This window comes from Heptranchias perlo, chromosome 13 (genome assembly GCF_035084215.1).
Source record: "Heptranchias perlo isolate sHepPer1 chromosome 13, sHepPer1.hap1, whole genome shotgun sequence".
NCBI classification, from domain to species: domain Eukaryota; kingdom Metazoa; phylum Chordata; class Chondrichthyes; order Hexanchiformes; family Hexanchidae; genus Heptranchias; species Heptranchias perlo.
The window spans coordinates 64,856,527-64,878,220 of record NC_090337.1 but is presented as its reverse complement, the minus strand read 5'-3'; the positions used below and the strand labels follow the sequence as shown (position 1 = coordinate 64,878,220).

Below are 21,694 nucleotides of genomic sequence, written 5' to 3'. Positions count from 1 at the left end.
AAGGTCACTGATGAAGCAGCTGAAGTTGGTTGGGCCTAGGACACTGCCCTGAGGAACTCCTGCAGCAATATCCTGGGGCTGAGATGATTGGCCTCCAACAACCACTGCCATCTTCCTTTGTGCTAGTTATGACTCCAGCCACTGGAGAGTTTTCCCCCTGATTCCTGTTGACTTCAATTTTACTAGGGTCCTTAGTGCCACACTCGGTCAAATGCTGCCTTGATGTCAAGGGCAGTCACTCTCAACTCTTTTGTCCATGTTTGGACCAAGGCTGTAATGAGGTCTGGAGCCGAGTGGTCCTGGTGGAACCCAAACTGAGCATCGGTGAGCAGGTTATTGGTGAGTAAGTGCCGCTTGACAGCACTGTCGACAACACCTTCCATTCACTTTGCTGATGATTGAATGTAGATTATTGGGGCGGTAATTCACTGGATTGGATTTGTCCTGCTTTTTGTGGACAGAACATACCTGGGCAATTTTCCACATTGTTGGGTAGATGCCAGTGTTGTAGCTGTACTGGAACAGCTTGGCTAGAGGCGCAGCTAGTTCTGGAGCACAAGTCTTCAGCACTACAGCCGGGATTGTTGTCGGGGCCCATAGCCTTTGCTGTATCCAGTGCACTCAGCCCTTTCGTGATATCACATGGAGTGAATCGAATTGGCTGAAGACTGGCTTCTGTGATAGTGGGGATATCGGGAGGAGGCCGAGATGGATCATCCACTCGGCACTTCTGGCTGAAGATGGCTCCAAACGCACATCTCCGAATGGATTAATCCTGCCCATCTCTGAACGACTTAATCTGCAAACCGGCAAATGGGTGAATGTACGCTAGAATTACTCGTGTAGACACTTAGTTTACTGAATTATCCCCAGCACTGCTGTGAGGTCTTGCAGTGAAAGGCACAGATGTTTTACCGAGAAGGTCACCGACAACTGTGAGCTTTTTTTTGTGCAGTGTGGGAAAGGTGATCCAGCCTACAGTCCGCTTATACTAGCATCAAAGGTGATCCAAGCTTCTGATCCAGCCTATAGTCTGCCTGTATTAGATGGTTAAATTAATGAAGCTTCAGACATTTTCTTATCTACAACCATTATCTGAAATGAGATACGTTTAGGTGATCGAGATCGACACGGTCACAAATGACAATATTCTCTGCAGCTGTAGTTGAAGTAGTCCAGTGTTAGAAAACCCTAGAACTTGAATGTGTGACTGCTTCAAGAGCAAGTGCTAGGCTAACCTTTGCAACAAGTTTACTGAATCAACAAAAGATGGACATGGAGTCATTTTAGACAATGCTTCATTCACTCTACGATACGCTGCACAAACTGTCTCTCTTTAGAGGAGAAACCTTGAATCAATGAGTGTTCCGTTTGTTTTTTTTTTAAAAAACACTTCTCTCCCTAGCCTTCCAAATTTTTCATGGACGCACTTCAGTTGGGACTGTGAACTTTTATAGATTAATCAATGCCAATTACCTATTTGCCAACAAGAGGTGGGACCCCTGCAGCTTCAGCTGGTTTGGGCAGGTTACCTCCCGTCTCTTCTGAAATGGAGCACTTTACTTTCATGGAGCCTGGCCAAGGACAGATGACTAACTGAGATGCGTATGATTGGCAGGTATCCTTACCACCTAAAACAGTTGATTGAGAACCACTGACAAAAAGAGCTAGTGAGCTTGCCAATCAGCAGCCTCTTAAAAGTAAAGCCTTACACTCTGATATAGAGTGAACAAAGGATTGCACTGAGGTTTTCACAGCACAATGCATCGGGGATTGTATTTAAAACTCCGGCAGGATCAATAATATCTTATTTATAATGCCCACTTCATCGCTGGGACTCTTATTTGTGTCTTACACACTGAAGTTTGTTAATAGATAATTTTACCACCAGATCTGAGAGTATCCTGCATGCAGGAATCACTGGTGCTTCTTCCCTCTTGGCAAAGTTGAATGCTACAGCACAAAATAGTTACAATTAACAATGAATCAGGACCATCAAGCCTCTTTAATAATCTTGAGACGACAGCCACCCTCTATGCTTCTGTTGAATAAATCCATGTTTGTACACTGCGGCTCTTCTCACCTTTGTTTGGCCCAGGACCTGGAGGACCTTGATTGGAAGCAGGCAATCGAACTGGTCCCTGTGGTACCAGCATCAACGGCGGCACTTGGTTTGGAGCCTTTCGTAGGAAGAAAGTAACAAATGAGTCAACCGTGAGATACAAACCAACTCAAAAACAAACCTTTCATGTTTCGTAAACCAGACTGGACCGAAATTAGTTAGATGTTGCACAACCAGAAAAAACTCTCTGGGATTTTATTCTGCACCTTGACCTTTTGTTAAATCAACTGGCATGGCTGTCAAAGAAACATGTTACTCAACACAAGTTTAATTGTCCTTTTGACTGTTTTGCTTAAAATATGAGTGCTGTATCATATAAGAGACTGAATGGAAGGAATAATTGAGCCTGGCATGAGGGAGTTAGTTAACAGGATAGGTACAATTCAGCAACAAATTAAATTGACATGGGACCTTTGTCATATCAGAGCATCCCGAGGCACTTCATGCTTTGGGGAGGGGGGGCGGTGGAGAAGGTGGGAGGGGGAGAGGGAGATAGATTCAGACATTGAGTAGGAATTGGGCGACAAGCTAGGGGAGGTGACTGAAGGAGAGGTAGAAAAGGTGGGTTTTGGGGAGATAAATTCCAGACTGAAAGCTATGACTGCGGAAGGCTCTGCTGAGGATGGAAGGGGGAGGGGAGGAGTGCACAGTACTTCTCTCATGATTCCAATCCTGTGTGCCCCAATTAACCTTTAACAGGAAATGTCAGCAAATGAACCATTTCAATTGCGTGAACATTACAGCAATCGCCGGGCTCACTGCCTCCTCTCAGTTGGTTCCCCTAATAAGTCATTGGATCTCACTGATGAAATAAAAATGTTCCTTCCAAAATCAACAGAAGTAATCAGGTTTATTTTTAAATAAAGGGCTCATGAGGGCACATTTATCTATCCTTTTTTAGGGTGCTGCTGCACCACATGCTGGTTGGACTCTCAAGTATTGTAGCAATAGGAATCAGCAAAATAACGATAAACGGATTAAGACTCTCTTGGACATGGGACCCTGTTAACTTCAGCAGGATCTATTCTGGGTGCCCTATTGTTTATACTAGTCAAAGGAAGATACTACCAGCACCCTCAAAATTGGTGATATCTCGCTATGTGCAAGGTGACAAGTATAACATTCAAATAGATCTGGACATGGTATCGGAGTTGGCAAATAGCAAATGGAATCCAATGTGAATAAATACAAGGTGAAATACGTTGGTACCAGAACTACAAAACACTTATAATTGGATAGGTGCCCAATGGCAAAGGTGGATTTGGGTGCAGTTATCAACCATTGATTCAGTATACAGTCAACACAAAAATGTTGAGAACAAGCCTATTCTTGGACAAAGATAAATTTCAATGGTGAGATCATTCTCAGAATAATGTGCTCAATCTTTCAAAAGGATATTAATATAATGCAGAAGACAAGAATGACTAGCATTACTCTGGGACTTGCATCTCTGGCTGACACAATTTAATTTGTTCTCATTAAAGAGAGAGGTCAGACATGGTCCAGGTCTTTAAAATGCTGGAAAGTAGAGAGAACAGGGAGGTAAGCAGGTCATTTCACTTCATCCACCACTGCCTGATCAGAGATCGTAAACACATCAGCTGAATTTTTTTTGCTAAAGAGAAAATATGTGGAATAGACTCAACAAAAACATAGCGAATGATGTATTAATCTTTAGGGTTGCAAGGATAGGTACAGACATTGCCAATCAAATCTCGATGCAGCAGTATGGTTCTAATCTTATAATTCTAAATAAAGAAAGAGACTTGCATTTAAACAGCGGTCTTTTTATATCTCTGAGAAATATCCCAAAGCACTTCACCTACAACGAATTATTCGGAAGTGCAGTGATTATGTAAGCAACACGACAACCACATTGCACACAACCTCGCTCAAGCAGCAATGTTTTTGAAGGTGTGGGTGAGGGAGGGGCTGTTGTCCCAGAGAACTTCCTGCTCCTCTTCAAATAGCACCATGGGATCTTTAGCATCCACCTGAATTAATCAGAACAGGCCTTAGATTAATCCCTGATACAGCAAAGGCTACGGGCCCCGACAACATCCCGGCTGTAGTGCTGAAGACTTGTGCTCCAGAACTAGCTGCGCCTCTAGCCAAGCTGTTCCAGTACAGCTACAACACTGGCATCTACCCAACAATGTGGAAAATTGCCCAGGTATGTCCTGTCCACAAAAAAGCAGGACAAATCCAATCCGGCCAATTACCGCCCCATCAGTTTACTCTCAATCATCAGCAAAGTGATTGAAGGTGTCGTCAACAGCGCTATCAAGCGGCACTTACTCACCAATAACCTGCTCACCGATGCTCAGTTTGGGTTCCACCAGGACCACTCGGCTCCAGACCTCATTACAGCCTTGGTCCAAACATGGACGAAGAGCTGAATTCCAGAGGTGAGGTGAGAGTGACTGCCCTTGACATCAAGGCAGCATTTGACCGAGTGTGGCACCAAGGAGCCCTAGTAAAATTGAAGTCAACGGGAATCAGGGGGAAAACTCTCCAGTGGCTGGAGTCATACATAGCACAAAGGAAGATGGTAGTGGTTGTTGGAGGCCAATCATCTCAGCCCCAGAGCATTGCTGCAGGATTTCCTCAGGGCAGTGTCCTTGGCCCAACCATCTTCAGCTGCTTCATCAATGACCTTCCCTCCATCATAAGGTCAGAAATGGGGATGTTCGCTGATGATTGCACGGTGTTCAGTTCCATTCGCAACCCCTCAAATAATGAAGCAGTCCGAGCCCGCATGCAGCAAGACCTGGACAACATCCAGGCTTGAGCTGATGAGTGGCAAGTAACATTCGTGCCAGACAAGTGCCAGGCAATGACCATCTCTAACAAGAGAGGGTCTAACCACCTCCCCATGACATTCAACGGCATTACCATTGCTGAACCCCCCACCATCAACATCCTGGGGGTCACCATTGACCAGAAACTTAACTGGACCAGCCATATAAATACTGTGGCTACAAGAGCAGGTCAGAGGCTGGGTATTCTGTGGCGAGTGACTCACCTCCTGACTCCCCAAAGCCTTTCCACCATCAACAAGGCACAAGTCAGGAGTGTGATGCAACACTCTCCACTTGCCTGGATGAGTGCAGCTCCAACAATACTCAAGAAGCTCGACACCATCCAGGACAAAGCAGCCCGCTTGATTGGCACCCCATCCACCACCCGAAACATTCACTCCCTTCACCACCGGCACACTGTGCACCATCCACAGGATGCACTGCAGCAACTCGCCAAGGCTTCTTCGACAGGACCTCCCAAACCCGCGACCTCTACCACCTAGAAGGACAAGGGCAGCAGATAGATGGGAACACCACCACCTGCACATTCCCCTCCAAGTCACACACCATCCCGACTTGGAAATATATCACCGTTCCTTCATCGTCGCTGGGTCAAAATCCTGGAACTCCCTTCCCAACAGCACTGTGGGAGAACCTTCACCACACGGACTGCAGCGGTTCAAGAAGGCGGCTCACCACCACCTTCTCAAGGGCAATTAGGGATGGGCAATAAATGCTGGCCTCGCCAGCGATGCCCACATCCCATGAACGAATAAAAAAACATCCCTGATCTGAAACACAGCACCTCAGACAATGCAGTACCCTCTCGGTTTTGCACTGAAAGGCCAGCTTAGATTACATGGTCAGATATGGGGCTTGATCTGAATAACCTTCTGACCCAGAGGCAAGAATGGTGAGAATGTTACCAACTGAGCTAATGACCATAACATTCACATGGCTTGTAGGAAACAAAGTAGTTTGTTGCCAAAAAGATTTCAAGTAACTGTGTGCGCAACAGAGCAGAGTGGTATGACACAGTAAACTGGACTGAGAAAGGGTCCAATGGGCCACCTCACTCTGTACCACATACATGTACTTGCCCCAACTTAATCTCCTGACAGAGGTGGGTGCAAAACTGAGCAAAAGCTGCAGGATGTCCATCTGCCCAACTGCATTTCACAAAGAGCATTCATATGCTTCCAACAGTGGGTGCACTAGTGTCAGTGTAGCTCAGTTATTTCTGGGCAAGAAAATTGTGTTTTCAAGCCCCTCTTCAGGACATGAACCCATAATCTAGGCTTGCACTCCACTGTAGCACTGAGGGCCTGCTACATGGTTGGAAGTGTCATCCTTTAGATCAAACATTATTCTGGTTCATTGAGGTGGATGTTATTCGTAGAAGATCAAAGAGTTGTCCCAGTATACTGTGCAACAGAATAACAGAGCATTCATCTCACTGCTGTCTGTGGGATCTTTCTTTGTGCAAATTGGCTATGTTACCTACATAATAACACAACTGCATTCAATGCAAGTTCTTGTAGGTGAAGCAATTTGAGATTTTTCTCAGACATGATAAGGTGCTACATAAATGTAAATCTTTTATTCTTTAGTCTTAAGGTGATGTTAGAACACTCATAAAAATAATAAAGAAGTTTGCAAGTGACATAACAAGAGGCCTGGAATATTTCTTGGACTAATTTGATTGAATTTTTTGAGGGGGTGACTAGGCGTGTGGATGAGGGTAACGCAGTGGATGTGGTATACATGGATTTCAGTAAGGCCTTCGATAAAGTCCCGCACAGGAGACTGGTCAAGAAGGTACGAGCCCATGGTATCCAGGGTGCCTTGGCACTTTGGATACAAAACTGGCTTAGTGGCAGAAGGCAGAGGGTGATGGTCGAAGGTTGTTTTTGTGACTGGAAGCCTGTGGCCAGTGGGGTACCACAGGGATCGGTGCTGGGTTCCTTGCTGTTTGTGGTCTACATTAACGACTTGGATATGAATGTAAAAGGTATGATCAGTAAGTTCGCTGATGATACAAAAATTGGTAGGGTGGTAAATAGCGAGGAGGATAGCCTCGGTCTGCAGGACGATATAGATGGGTTGGTCAGATGGGCGGAACAGTGGCAAATGGAATTTAACCCGGAAAAGTGCGAGGTGATGCACTTTGGAGGGACGAACAAGGCAAGGGAATACACAATGAATGGGAGGACCCTAGGCAAGACAGAGGGTCAGAGGGATCTTGGTGTGCAAGTTCACAGATCCCTGAAGGCGGCGGAACAGGTAGATAAGGTGGTAAAGAAGGCATATGGGATACTTGCCTTTATTAGCCGAGGCATAGAATATAAGAGCAAGGAGGTTATGATGGAGCTGTATAAAACACTGGTTAGGCCACAGCTGGAGTACTGTGTGCAGTTCTGGTCGCCACACTACAGGAAGGATGTGATCGCTTTGGAGAGGGTGCAGAGGAGATTCACCAGGATGTTACCAGGGCTGGAGCGCTTCAGCTATGAAGAGAGACTGGGAAGATTGGGTTTGTTTTCCTTGGAGCAGAGGAGGCTGAGGGGGGACATGATTGAGGTGTACAAAATTATGAGGGGCACAGATAGGATGGATACTAAGGAGCTTTTTCCCTTCGTTGAGGGTTCTATAACAAGGAGGCATAGATTCAAGGTAAAAGGCGGGAGGTTTAGAGGGGATTTGAGAAAGAACTTTTTCACCCAGAGGGTGGTTGGAGTCTGGAACTCACTGCCTGAAAGGGTTGTGGAGGCAGGAACCCTCACAACATTCAAGAAGCATTTGGATGAGCACTTGAAATGCCATAGCATACAAGGCTACTGACCAAATGCTGGAATATGGGATTAGTTTAGACAGGGCTTGATGGCCGGCGCGGACACGATGGGCCGAAGGGCCTCTATCCGTGCTGTATAACTCTATGACTCTAAAATGTTAGTGCTCTATTTTTAATGTATTTAGCAGGCGTCTGCAAAGTAAACCCCATTCTGTAATGTGCACTCGATCGTTCAGGAACACATGGGTGGAGTACATTAACGGTGGGCACCTTACTTCACTTCTTATCCTTAGGCACATTTTTCATCATGGGCTTGGTTGCCATCACATACTCAGTGGGGCAGGTTCTTCTATCTAGCCTGCACTTCACCGCTGAGATGGGTGTCCTTTCCTCCCCTTGAAGCTGCTGATATTGGCCATTTCAGGGGGTAACATGCCTGAACATCAGCAGTGGAAAACCTGAATAATGGGCAGAATACACTTGCCAGGGCATTAATAATTCAGTGTCACCCAGACTGAAGTAAGTTTGAATGAAATCTTCATATAAAAACTTTCTGAGACACTTGTTTTCAAGTATTCAGTTAAAACTAGTTAACACCAAATAGATTTAACTTCCTTGCATTTTCAATTGTGTTGTACTGTATATGCATATGGCTTGTGTAATACTTGGTGTAACACCTATTAAACACAGTATGGCTCACCTGGTTAAATGGCATTCGAGGTCCATCACCCAGCAGTGATGGCTTGGCTGGTTGTTGAAAGGAAGGGGCTTGATGAGGTGGCCCTTGCGCGTTTGAAGTACCCTGCTGAGGATGTGGTGGCCCTCCTGGTGCGCCCTGTGGCCCTTGAGGTCCTGGTGGTCCTTGCATGCCCTGGGGATGCCCTTGCATTCCCTGTGGAGGTCCTTGCATTCCCTGCGGGGGTCCCTGCATTGGAGGGCCTTGCATCCCTCTTGGGCCCGATGGTCCCTGCATTCCTTGTGCCACAGGTAATCCTTGGGGTCCTGGATGTCCTTGTGACCCTGGATGACCCTGGGGACCTAAACCTTGTTGAACGTGCGGTCCTTGCTGTCCTTGAGGCCCAGGATGATTTTGGGGTCCTGGAAAACCCTGTGCAGCATGTGGTCCTGGATGTCCTTGGGGCCCTGGAGGTCCTCCGGGACCATGAATTCCTTGCGGCCCTGCATGTCCTTGGGGGCCCATTAATCCTTGTGTCACTACAGGACCCTGCATGAGTGGGGGGACTTGAGGACCCATTTGTCCTGGAGGTGCTGGAGGTCTGAAATTGCCTTGGGGTCCTGAATGTCCGAGCGGCATATTCATCTGCATCTGTTGAGGTGGTAGAGACTGTTGAAATCCTTGTGGAGGCTGCGGGATAAATCCTTGCCCTGGGAAGGCCTGTGGCGCTAAAGAAGGACCTTGTTGCTGCTGCTGCTGTTGGACTTGTTCCGCCTGTTTCTGTGCCATCCTCTCGATCTTCAGTTGCTGTGAAGGAACAAAGCACAAAGCATAAATCTTTGTTTTATGACTTAGATATTTATCAGAGACGACCGAAGAAAGCGAGTGGACGCTTCAATCTGACGTGGCTGCCTTTAAAGGGATTGTACAACGGAGGGTGTCAATTTTTTTCAAAAGGAGGCTATGTAACGCTGATAGATGTTTCAAGTACTGCTAATTTTCTGTTCCTGACCCCAACTACATAGTGCACTTCTTTGACTACCACGGGTTTTATAGTGGAAACAATACAAGGAATAATGACGGGGATGTAATCAATGTGGCTCTACAATGGAATAGTGGGTTTAGGCAGTGAGGTGAGCCATACAGACCAAAAAGTCCTGCTCAATTGTTGTCTCTGCTGAGGTTGCTGATCTCACCAAAGGCAGTGGGAGGAGAGCTACAATTGGCCTCAAAGCCCCTGGGGTGTGGAGGGGATCATCGCGATGGCGATCCAGCGATTCCTGCTGGAAGTGTGCTTCTGTGAGAAGAGGATAGGGCTCAGCTGCGATGCCCCCAACTCATAGTCGCATTGGTTGCTAACAGTCAACTCTTCCACACGATAATGCCTGAATCCGCATCTTCAGCATAAGGTTTCCCCTGCGGTTTGAGACTAAAATAGAACAGGGTACAGCTGTTGTATATAGAAGCCACGAGACAGTGGATTTCCACTGTATAAGAGTGGCTTGCTCTGCTAGGAAGTGTCCCAATGCAACATTCCCTTTGATTTTCTACTCCTTTAAAGAAGCGTGCTGTCTTTGCTGTCCGACTGGCTGAGACAGTGAAATCAGTGTCCATGAATATAATCCCACACCCTAACCTGTATGTAGGGGAGAATACTGGCTTTCCAACATGGGTCACCCCTCATGGGTCACCCCTCATTTTATTATTTACTCCGCCCTTTGGATCCAACACACTACCAATCAATAGCCAATGATTCAAACAGGGTAACAATCACCAATATCAATTTAGTTTGCATTTCCTCTCATGTTAACAAAATGTCTGAAAGCTAAAGGCTACAAATTAGCCTCCAAACTGTGTAAGAGTAATTGATGAGGTTGAAGTGTCCAGGTTATAAAGACTGAGACAATGATGGTCTTCTCTAACCTCCAACAGCAGAGGATTGGTGTACTGCAGAGCAGCCATCTCCTGCTCGATTTCTGCTTGAGATTTCTTCTTTTCTTCCTGTTTCTTCTCTTCTGCCCTCTCGATCTTTGGTTCCTCAACAGGAACTGTGAGAACCTTATTCTGAGACCATGCCTGCAGAAAGAAGATAGACATTGCATAACATTCACATCTTTCTCCCATTTTCAAATCCCACCACCATCCCATGTTTCTGCCCCTTCAAATTCCCACCATTTACCTTCGCTCAATAATGCTTATAGTGGATGATGTTTTCTTCGCTGTAGTACAGCAGTGTTAATTTGTTTTCTGTAAGGTAGGAATGTGTTCTGTAGTTGCTACAAATCAATTGTTGAATGTGTGCATCTCATGGGAATCAGATACCCTGCATACCCTCCCTCTTGCCATGCATACCTCCCCCTCTCCTAAAGATCGTGATCGTATGGGGATAAGGTTCTGTATGCAGTGGCAGTGTTCCAGTACCGTGTCCAAGCAGTCAGCCTCTTCATGCACGAGGCTAGACAATGAAAGGTAGTGGGCTACTTCGCAACAACTTGCATTTATATAGCGTCTTTAATGTAGTAAAACGTCCCAAGGCGCTTCACAGGAGCGTTATAAAACAAGATTCACCGAGCCACAGAAGGAGATTTTAGGACAGGTGACAAAAAGCTTGGTCAAAGGTAGGTTTTAAGGAACATCTTAAAAGAGGAGAGAGAGGTAGAGAGACGGAGAGATTTAGGGATGGAATTCCAGAGCATTGGGGCTGAGGCAGCTGAAGGCACGGCCACCAATGGTGGAGTGATTAAAATCGGGTTGCGCAAGAGGCAAGAATTGGAGGAGTGCAGAGCTCTCGGAGGGTTGTAGGGCTCGAGGAGGTTACAGAGATGGGGGGGTGGGCGAGGCCATGGAGGGATTTGAGAATTTTAAAATCAGCAAGCACAGGGGTGATGGGTGAACGGGACTTGGTGCGAGTTAGGATACAGGCAGCAGAGTTTTAGATGAACTCAAATTTATGGAGGGTGGAAGATGGGAGGCCAACCAGGAGAGCATTGGAATAGTCAAGTCTAGAAGTAACAAAGGCGTGGATGAGGGTTTCAGCAGATGAGCTGAGGCAGGGACGGAGACGGGCGATGATACGGAGGTGGAAGTTGGCGATCTTGTTGATGGAGTGGATGTGTGGTCGGAAGCTCATCTCAGGGTCAAATAGGACGCCAAGGTTGCCAACAGTCTGGTTCAGCCTCAGACAGTGGCCAGGGAGAGGGATGGAATTGGTAGCTAGGGGAACGAGGTTTGTGGCGGGGGCCGATGACAATGGCTTCGGTCTTCCCAATATTTCGTTGGAGGAAATTTTTGTTCATCCAGTACTGGATGTTGGACAAGCAATGTGACAAATCAGAGTCAGTGGAGGGGTCGAGGGAGGTAGATCTGGGTGTCCTCAGTATACATGTGGGAATGTGACGTCGTGTTTTCGGACGATGTTGCCGAGGCGCAGCATGTAGATGAGAAATAGAAGGGGACCAAGGATAGATCTTCGGGGGACTCCAGAGGTAACGGTGCGGGAGTGGGAAGAGAAACCATTGCAGGTGATTCTCTGACTACGACGGGACAGATGAAAATGGAACCAGGCGAGGGCAGTCCCTCCCAGCTGGACGATGAAGGAGAGGCATTGGAGGAGGATGGTGTGGTCGACCGTGTCAAAGGCTGCAGACAGGTCGAGAAGGATGAAGAGGGATAGTTTCCCATCGTCAGTCAAATAGGATGTAATTTGTGACTTTGATAAGGGCTGTTTCAGCACTGTGGCAGGGACAGAAACCTGATTGGAGGGACTCAAACATGGAGTTGCAGGAAAGATGGGCGCTGATTTGGGAGGCGACAACACGTTCAAGGACTTTGGAGAGGAAATAGAGGTTGGAGATGGGGCGGTAGTTTGCAAGGACAGAGGGGTCAGGTGGGTTTTTTGAGGAGGGGGGTGACGACAGCAGATTTGAATGGGAGGAGGACAGTACCTGAGGAGAGCGAACTGTTAACAATATCAGCTAACATGGGGGGCAGGAATGGTCAGCAGTTTAGTGGGAATAGGGTCAAGGGAACAGGTGGTGGGTCTCATGGTCAAGATGAACTCGGAGAGAGCTCGAGGGGAGATAGGAGAGAAATTAGAGAAAGATGTGAGGTTAGGGCTAGGGCAGGGGGGAACCGGAGGGGAAGTTTTGCTAGGTGAAGGGAGGGAAGCGGCAGAGGCAGCTGAACGGAAATCTCAATCTTAATGATAAAGAATTCCATGAGCTCCTTGCTGTTGTTGGAGGTGAGGGTGCAGGAGGCAGGGGAGAGGGGTTTAAGAAGGCAGTTTGTAGTGGAGAAGAGAAGCCAGGGATTATCTTTACATTCCAGGATGATCCTTCCAGATTGAGGGGACCATCCCTGTTCCAGCATGTCCTTGTCCTCACCCAACATATACACAGTCAGCAGAAATTGTTGGGCAACAATCAGAGGCAGGAACCTTGGTCAATTTGCTTCCCCCTTCCTGCGAACACTGGGGCGAATTATAGCTCCCTCACCGCACTGCAGCTGAGCCTGACTAAGTCAGCACTCACCATGGATCAAACCTACGATATTCCCTATCCATCTGGTTCAGTGCCACACCATACAATGTGTCATGGATTTCCTACATTCAATGCAGATCAGTCTTACAGTGGTGTCAGACAGGAGTGAATCATACTGGTTCTGGCTGACCTGTTGAAACTGTACAGGAATTGGCTTTGCATAAGGGACTTTCTTCTGTATCACTTTCTTCTGATCCTTCAACATCATCTCATCCATGCCCCAGTCCAATCCTGGGATCGCCATCTCCACCTCATTCACCTCTTCTTTGTCTGTAAAAATTCATGCTTTATAAGGATACGAAACAAGGCAGCAAATTTTTGAAATATTTTTGGAGCGACTCACTTTAACAGATCTACAGACCATAAATGTAGCCAAAGTCTTTTTTAAATGAAGGAATTGCTGGAATGCTGACCCTTAGCAATACCCAGTTACAGATTGTTTTTTACTTTAGTGAAGGATATAATTCTTCATATTTGCTGTGGTACTGTGCTAGATAAACAAAGGGACTTCTTTGCTGTGTTTTATTAGGTTATAACAATGCACTAAACATTTCTTTTATTTTTCCCCTCTTGCCAATTTTCTCCCCTGCTCTCCTTAAGGGGCGGACTTCCTGCTGAGGTACTGTTCCACCGGAATTGCTTCTCAATACCTCACCCAAGGGACAATTCCTTGTGTGTGAGCCAAGGTACTTGATGTTGGCAACGATTCAACCATGTACACCACGACAGCTAAGCCCAATCCCGTCCCTACCTGGCAACCACACATATGCACATTCAGCAGGGGTCCCTAAATAATGATCAGGAGCAGGAAACCTGGCCAATTATTCCTCCCTAACATGGGGCATTAAGGCGAAATGTATCGCCACTACATCTCTTCAGATGGATTCAGCTAACTTAGCAACGACCAGACACTGGAGCATGGTCTATGTGGCTGAAATAAACTGACTGCGGCTTGAAGGAAGCTAAACAGTTTGAAGAACTGATTCCAAAGTGGCAATTCTGGCAATATTAGGGAAACTCTAGGTCAATAAAATCAACTTGTTTTAAAAGAATTCCTGTATTTTTTTTCACAATAGAATTTTCAAATAGGACATCAGATTACTGATGGAATAGTGATTCACATCTTCACCACAGGCTGATAATGTGCAGCACACACTGCGGATAATTCAACGTGTGACTACTTTGCGCAGACACCCCAGTTACGTCCAACCACGGTCCACTTATTGCAATCACTGACCTCGCTGAGGTCTGGGAACAGCTCCATGGCCTGGTGTTTTCTCCGCATTTGCACCCAGATACACCCGTAATCTGGGCTTAAACAAATCATGCGTCTTAAGCTATCGCAACATTCTGGGTGCAAGTGAGTTACGCACATAACTACAGCACACCCAAGTCTCTTCGATCTTTTACGCCCGTCCATCAAAACCTCCATCCAAATAAATCTCTGCCCATGAAACTGGCCATGCTCCCGATTCTCAAATGCGAGTATCCTCCAACTGCACTTGTTCGGTGGGGGGGGGGTCTCTCAACATTGCGACCAGATTTTCAGGCACAGCGGGAAATGGTCATTTTTCTGATCTTTTAATTGCAATGTTTTCAATGATTTTTTAAAAAATTATCCTCACTGACACCTGCTTCCATTTGTTTGAATGCATTATTATGACAATAATAAGTCACATTAAACATTGAAAAGCTTCCCAATTGCAGGTTCTGAAATATGTGCGTGATGTGCATGAATGATAGTTCAATGAGTTGAAACTTAAATTAAGACTCAAAGAAGAAATATACTGATGTGGGTTTGGAGTTTTCCTTGGGCCCGGATAGTTTAAGCTGATTTATGCCCATTTACACCCATTTCATGTTTGTGAGTATTCTACTAAGGTTGGGAGGAGGCTCGGGTGTTTTTTGACATCGGCAAAATCGGGAACACTTTTGAGTCCAACTTCATGGTTGCACCCATGGAGGAAACTCCAGGTCCATGTGTTCAGTGAAGCTATAACTATTATTGATATTATTTCAATAACAATGTTCCTTTCATGCTATAAATTTAATTCAAGCCAGTTTCAAAAAGAAAACCTGAACTTATTTTTAAGCTTGCAAAATTACTTTAGCTTAACCTTTGTACATGACAAATATGCATATGGCTACAAGTGACCCCAGAGGGTTGGAATGGGCAAGATAAGCTTAATCATTTATGTATAATGTCATTAATCTTAAATGGATCTCAGATATGTGAAAAACATTATTGATAGCACCACCACCACCCCCCCAACCCCACCCTATGAGCTCTTTCTTATCCAACTGATCAAACGTTGCCCTCAATCATCCCTCACTTTCACTCATGAACAATGATTGACAGAAGTGGCTAGCTCGTCATCCTAAAGAAGTTAAGGATAGTATGAGATTAAAAGAAGAGGCTTATAATGTTGCCAAGAAGAGTAGTAAGTCTGAGGATTGGAAGAGTTTTAGAAACCAACAAAGGATGACCAAAAATTGATAAAAAGGGAAAAAATAGAATGAGAATAAACTAGCAAGAAATATAAAAACAGATTATAAGAGCTTCTACAAGTATGTAAAAAGGAAAAGATTAACGAAAGTAAACGTGGGACCCTTAGAGGCTGAGACAGGAGAAATTACAACGGGGAATATGGAAATGGCAGAGACGTTAAACAAATATTTTGTATCTGTCGTCACAGTAGAAGACACCAAAAACATACAAGTAATAGTGGGGAACCAAGGGTCTAATAAGAGTGAGGAACTTAAAGTAATTAATATTAGTAAAGAAAAAGTAGTGGAGAAATTAATGGGATTAAAAGCCGACAAATCTCCTGGACCTGATGTCATACATCCTATGGTTTTAAAAGAGGTGGCTGCAGAGATAGTGGATGCATTGGCTTTGATCTTCCAGAATTCTCTAGATTCTAGAGTGGTCCCAATGGATTGGAAGGTAGCAAATGTAACACCGCTATTCAAGAAAGAAAGGAAAGAGAACACAGGGATAATTAGCCGTTTTAAAAAATTCGTTCATGGGATGTGGGCGTCGCTGGCGAGGCCGGCATTCATTGCCCATCCCTAATTGCCCTTGAGAAGGTGGTGGTGAGCCGCCTTCTTGAACCCCTGCAGTCCGTGTGGTGACAGTTCTCCCACAGTGCTGTTAGGAAGGGAGTTCCAGGATTTTGACCCAGCGACGACCAAGTCGGGATGGTGTGTGACTTGGAGGGGAACGTGCTGGTGGTGTTGTTCCCATGTGCCTGCTGCTCTTGTCCTTCCAGATAGTAGAGGTCGCGGGTTTGGGAGGTGCTGTCGAAGAAGCCTTGGCGAGTTGCTGCAGTGCATCCTGTGGATGGCACACATTGCAGCCACTGTGCGCCGGTGGTGAAGGAAGTGAATGTTTAGGGTGGTGGATGGGGTGCCAATCAAGCAGGCTGCTTTGTCCTGGATGGTGTCGAGCTTCTTGAATGTTATTGGAGCTGTACTCATCCAGGCAAGTGGAGAGTATTTCATCACACTCCTGACTTGTGCCTTGTCGATGGTGGAAAGGCTTTGGGGAGTCAGGAGGTGAGTCACTCACCGCAGAATACCCAGCCTCTGACCTGCTCTCATAGCCACAGTATTTATATGGCTGGTCCAGTTAAGTTTCTGGTCAATGGTGACACCCAGGATGTTGATGGTGGGGGGTTCGGCGATGGTAATGCCGTTGAATGTCAAGGGGAGGTGGTTGGACTCTCTCTTGTTGGAGATGGTCATTGCCTGGCACTTATCTGGCGCGAATGTTACTTGCCACTTATCAGCCCAAGCCTGGATGTTGTCAAGGTCTTGCTGCATGCGGGCTCGGACTGCTTCATTATTTGAGGGGTTGCAAATGGAACTGATCACTGTGCAATCAGCAGCGAACATCCCCATTTCTGACCTTATGATGGAGGGAAGGTCATTGATGAAGCAGCTGAAGATGGTTGGGCCTGGGACACTGCCCTGAGGAACTCCTGCAGCAATGCCCAGGGGCTGAGATGATTGGCCTCCAACAACCACTATCATCTTCCTTTGTGCTAGGTATGACTCCAGCCACTGGAGAGTTTTCCCCCTGATTCTCATTGACTTCAATTTTACTAGGGCTCCTTGTTGCCACACTCGGTCACATGCTGCCTTGATGTCAAGGGTAGTCACTCTCACCTCACCTCTGGAATTCAGCTCTTCGTCCATGTTTGGACCAAGGCTGTAATGAGGTCTGGAGCCGAGTGGTCCTGGTGGAACCCAAACTGAGCATCGGTGAGCAGGTTATTGGTGAGTAAGTGCCGCTTGACAGCACTGTCGACGACACAATCATCAGCAAAGTGATGGAAGAAGAGTAGACTGATGGGGCGGTAATTGGCCGGATTGGATTTGTCCTGCTTTTTGTGGACAGGACATACCTGGGCAATTTTCCACATTGTCGGGTAGATGCCAATGTTGTAGCTGTACTGGAACAGCTTGGCTAGAGGCGCAGCTAGTTCTGGAGCACAAGTCTTCAGCACTGCAGCTGGGATGTTGTCGGGGCCCATAGCCTTTGCTGTATCCAATGCACTCAGCCGTTTCTTGATATCACGTGGAGTGAATCGAATTGGCTGAAGACTGGCTTCTGTGATGGTGGGGATATCGGGAGGAGGCCGAGATGGATCATCCACTCTTCACTTTTGGCTGAAGATGGTTGCAAACACTTCAGACTTGTCTTTTGCACTCACGTGCTGGACTCCGCCATCATTGAGGCATGGGGATGTTTGCAGAGCCTCCTCCTCCCGTTAGTTGTTTAATTGTCCACCACCATTCACGACTGGATGTGGCAGGACTGCAGAGCTTTGATCTGATCCATTGGATGTGGAATCGCTTAGCTCTGCCTATAGCCTGACATGAGCCATCAGGAAAATGCTAGAATCCATTATTAAGAAAGTGGTAACAGAGCACTTAGAAAATCATAACATGATTAGGCAGAGATAGCATGGTTTTATGAAAGGAAAATTGTGTTTGACAAGTCTATTAGAGTTTTTTGAGGATGTAACTAGCAGAGTAGATAAAGGGGAACCAGTGGATATAGTTTATTTGGATTTTGAAAAGGCATTCAATAAGGTGCCACATAAAAGGTTGTTGCACAAGATAAGGGCTCATGGGTTTGGGGTCATAACCAATCCTCTATATTAGAATGGATAACAGCCAGAAATCAGAGAGTAGGAATAAATGGGTCATTTTCAGGTTGGCAGGTTGTAACTAGTGGGGTGCTGCAAGGATCGGTGCTTAGGCCTAATATTTACAATCTGTATCAATGACTTAGATGTGCAGGACCTAGATGTCGAGGACTAAGTGTAACGTATTTAAGTTTGCTGATGGTACAAAACCAGGTGGGAAAGTAAGCTGTGAGGAGGACGCAGGGATATCGACAGGATAAGTGAATGGGAAAGAAGGTGGCAGATGAAGTATATAATGGGGAAATGTGAGGTTATTCACTTTGGGAGGAAGAATAGAAAAACTGAATTTTTTTTAAATGGTGAGAAACTGTTAAATGTTGGTGTTCAGAGAAATTTGGGTGTCCTTGTACATGAAACACAAAAAATTAACAAGCAGGTACAGCAAGCAATTAGAAAAGCAAATGGTATGTTGGCCTTTTTTGCAAGGGGGTTGGAGCACAAGAGTAAGGAAGTCTTGCTGCAATTGTACAGGGCTTTGGTGAGATCACACCTGGAGTACTGTGTACAGTTTTGGTCTCCTCATCTAAAGGAGGATACATTTGCCTTAGAGGCGGTGCAACGAAGGTTCACTGGATTGATTCCTGGGATGAGAGGGTTGTTCCATGAGGAAAAATTGAGTAGATTGGGCTTATACTCTTTGGAGTTTAGAAGAATGCGAGGTGATCTCATTGAAACATGTAAGATTCTAAGAGGGCTTGACAGGGTAGATGCTGAGAGGATGTTTCCCCTGGCTGGAGAGTATAGAACTAGGGGATATAAGCTCAGGATAAGGAGTCAGACATTTAGGACTGAGATGAGGAGGAATTTCTTCACTCAGAGGGTCGTGAATCTTTGGAATTCTTTACCCCAGAGGGCTGTGGATGCTCAGTCGTTGAGTATATTCAAGTCTGAGAGCGATAGATTTTTGAACTCTAAGGGAATCAAGGGATATGGGGACCAGGCAGGAAAATGCAGTTGAGGTCGAAGATCAGCCATGATCTGATTGAATGGTGGAGCAGGCTCGAGGGGACGTATGGCCTATTCCTGCCCCTATTTCTTATGTTCTTAGTCAGAAGCAAAACAGCTTTGTGGGTGGGCTAAGTTGACTAACTGACATGTCTATGCTTGTGTCACCTCTGCAAAGTTCTGTTTGCCCCAGATTCATAAGGTCCCAAGACAGCAGTGGACCGCAGTCTGCCATTTGGTAGCATAATCAGTGGAGCAGGAAGAAATGAAATCAATCTCCTTAAAACATGCTGAGTCCTGAACTTAAATCAATCACAGTCACTGCCTGACTGCTTTGTCCAACTCAAGGAAATGGTCTTGCACCATATTTCCAACTTGATCAGTTCCAACTTTAATGGCAAACTCAATAGAATGACTACTGCATGGCTGCCCCATATGGCTCAGTTGGTTAAAACACTCAGAGACCCATACAGAACAGGAAGGTCCAGGTTCAATCTCCTTACTGACTATATTTAATTCTTCGTGGTCTACTTACTGGCCTGTTCCAGCTCCAAGGCTTGTTTCAGTTGCTCAGGAATGCCCATCCCAGGAATACTTGATAGACTGTTCGGCTCAATGTCATCTGTGGAATTCCAAATATAAATAAAAGCTCAGGATTTGTACAAGGAGTTTCATCTTTATGAAATATTGTGGTTAAGTGTTTACTTCCCTTTTCAGGAAGTGTGTGAGGCAGTAAACAGCTCCTGGGCTGGTCAAATGCCAGGTCAGTGGCTGTGTGACTCACATTCCCATCACACACAGAACTATTGATGAAAGACACTTCTGATATATTACTGTACATTAACAATATTAACAAGATTTGTAATCTAATTATAGCCTGTGATCATATTGTGTTACGTTCCATACACTGTATAATGCATTCTGCTGTGTAGCGGAAAGATATTTAATTTATTACAATGTACAGTATAGTCTGGTCTCTTCCACTATTTATTACACTGCAAAATAGCTCGTAACATATTCTGATACTGCATATTCTATTCTTACCATACTCTCCCACTGCTTCATCCGACATCCCTGGAAGCAGGTTCAGATTGTAGCGATCTCTCATTTTATCTCCAGGTCTGTTTCTTGTCCAGAATTTGCTGCCAATGACAGGTTGCATGTAATTTAACATACTGCTAGACTGGCATTGCAGTACTAAGACCACTTACTGAGATCACGGCCATTCTCATTCTTTGAACATAGGCTAACCTTCACATTCAACAGTTAGCCAAACAAGGACAGAACAGCACTGTGCACTGTTCGTGTAGCAGTCGGCACTACACAGAGCTGTACTTATCCTTTGTCTTATTCTACACCAGTTCCTATGCTGTGCTAAACGTTTGAAGGGCAAGTGCTCCACTGGTTCTCTGGATTGCAATCTGTTCACTTGTGTGTGATATTTGAAGAAATGAGGGAAAATCGCAAAACTGGAATTAAACAGCTGGTAGACACATGTTGGCTGTACAGAATCACAGCAACAGCTATAATAAATAGATTGTTTGAAAATTTAAGGGAAAGGAATTAAATCCATCCTTTTTTTATATTTGTTTGGCCATTATAGAAAGCTCTTCTGGGTTTCAATGGTATGGGAAGAAGCAGAGCTCCATGTGTGATGGCATAGCACATTACCTTTCGGAAAATTTCATTCGGTTCCCTTAATATTTTTAAAAATTATATTTTACTTTGTCAGTTAAAGTTATACCTGGTATGGTCATTGGATCCTGAGCAAAGTATGTGCCCAAGGGGGTGCCAGGCCAGGCTCCAGATCATTCCTTCATGGGCCATCTCCATTCCACCAACCTCCTTCTCCACACTGCAATCAGATATATCCATAAGGACAGTTAGACCAAACTCGTTTAAGGTACAACAGTAGAGCATGGACCAGTTCAGCTCGATCTTACAAAAGGAAATATTGGTCTTAGAGGTTTTCATCATATCTAGCAAACAAAGTGACTGAAGATATTTTGGCTGTGGCTGCGGAAGTTGCCTTATCCTAGTTGACACGAAATTGGTTACAGTGTATTCAGATCCAGCCTAGGAAAACGATACAAGAGCCCTGTCTTTCACTGAATAAAGTCAAAAGGACAGGAAAACAACCAGAGTTCATTTATTTGGGATTTTATTTCTGTTGCATGTCCCTTGCACACATCACATTGGCAGATTTTACTCACCCCACATGCCAGAACAGCAAAGAGCCATCAGATCCCCCGCTAGCAAATAGTCCTTCATGTACTGGGTGCCAAGCCACAGCTGTGAACAGACAGGAGTAGAGAGTTAAAGAAAGGGCATGCACTGAAATCACTTTATACTGTGATGTAGCTGTTCGACTACACAAGCTTAACCGTACTGTAACAATTTGGGTGATTTCCGCTTTGTTTTCCACTTTCAATCGACATGAGTAAATGTGATTTAAAAACCGGCTTCAGATAGCTCTATCCTTGAAAGAGTTTCACTATCAGGTCCATGTACAAAACTGAGCAGACCCATCTACACTTCGGATAGAAGTCACTCGGTGCTACAGCCGGTAATCAAATTAATTAGGTCAAAGTTTGCTTTCTGACTT

The 21,694-nt window shown here is 45.5% G+C and overlaps 1 protein-coding gene across 4 annotated transcripts in view; it reads right to left on the bottom strand.

Moving 5' to 3' along the window:
* wdr33 (WD repeat domain 33) overlaps positions 1-21,694 on the bottom strand; it is a 102,298-nt gene that overhangs the window by 14,557 nt on the left and 66,047 nt on the right. For all 4 annotated transcript variants that reach the window (XM_067995604.1, XM_067995603.1, XM_067995605.1 and 1 more), the window contains exons 10-17: positions 21,303-21,381; positions 20,834-20,944; positions 20,134-20,231; positions 19,625-19,711; positions 13,059-13,198; positions 10,314-10,466; positions 8,415-9,197; positions 2,084-2,180 (exon numbers count right to left, since the gene is read on the bottom strand). In XM_067995604.1, the coding sequence (XP_067851705.1) occupies positions 2,084-2,180; positions 8,415-9,197; positions 10,314-10,466; positions 13,059-13,198; positions 19,625-19,711; positions 20,134-20,231; positions 20,834-20,944; positions 21,303-21,381 (1,548 nt within the window). The remainder of the gene's footprint in view (positions 1-2,083; positions 2,181-8,414; positions 9,198-10,313; positions 10,467-13,058; positions 13,199-19,624; positions 19,712-20,133; positions 20,232-20,833; positions 20,945-21,302; positions 21,382-21,694) is intronic.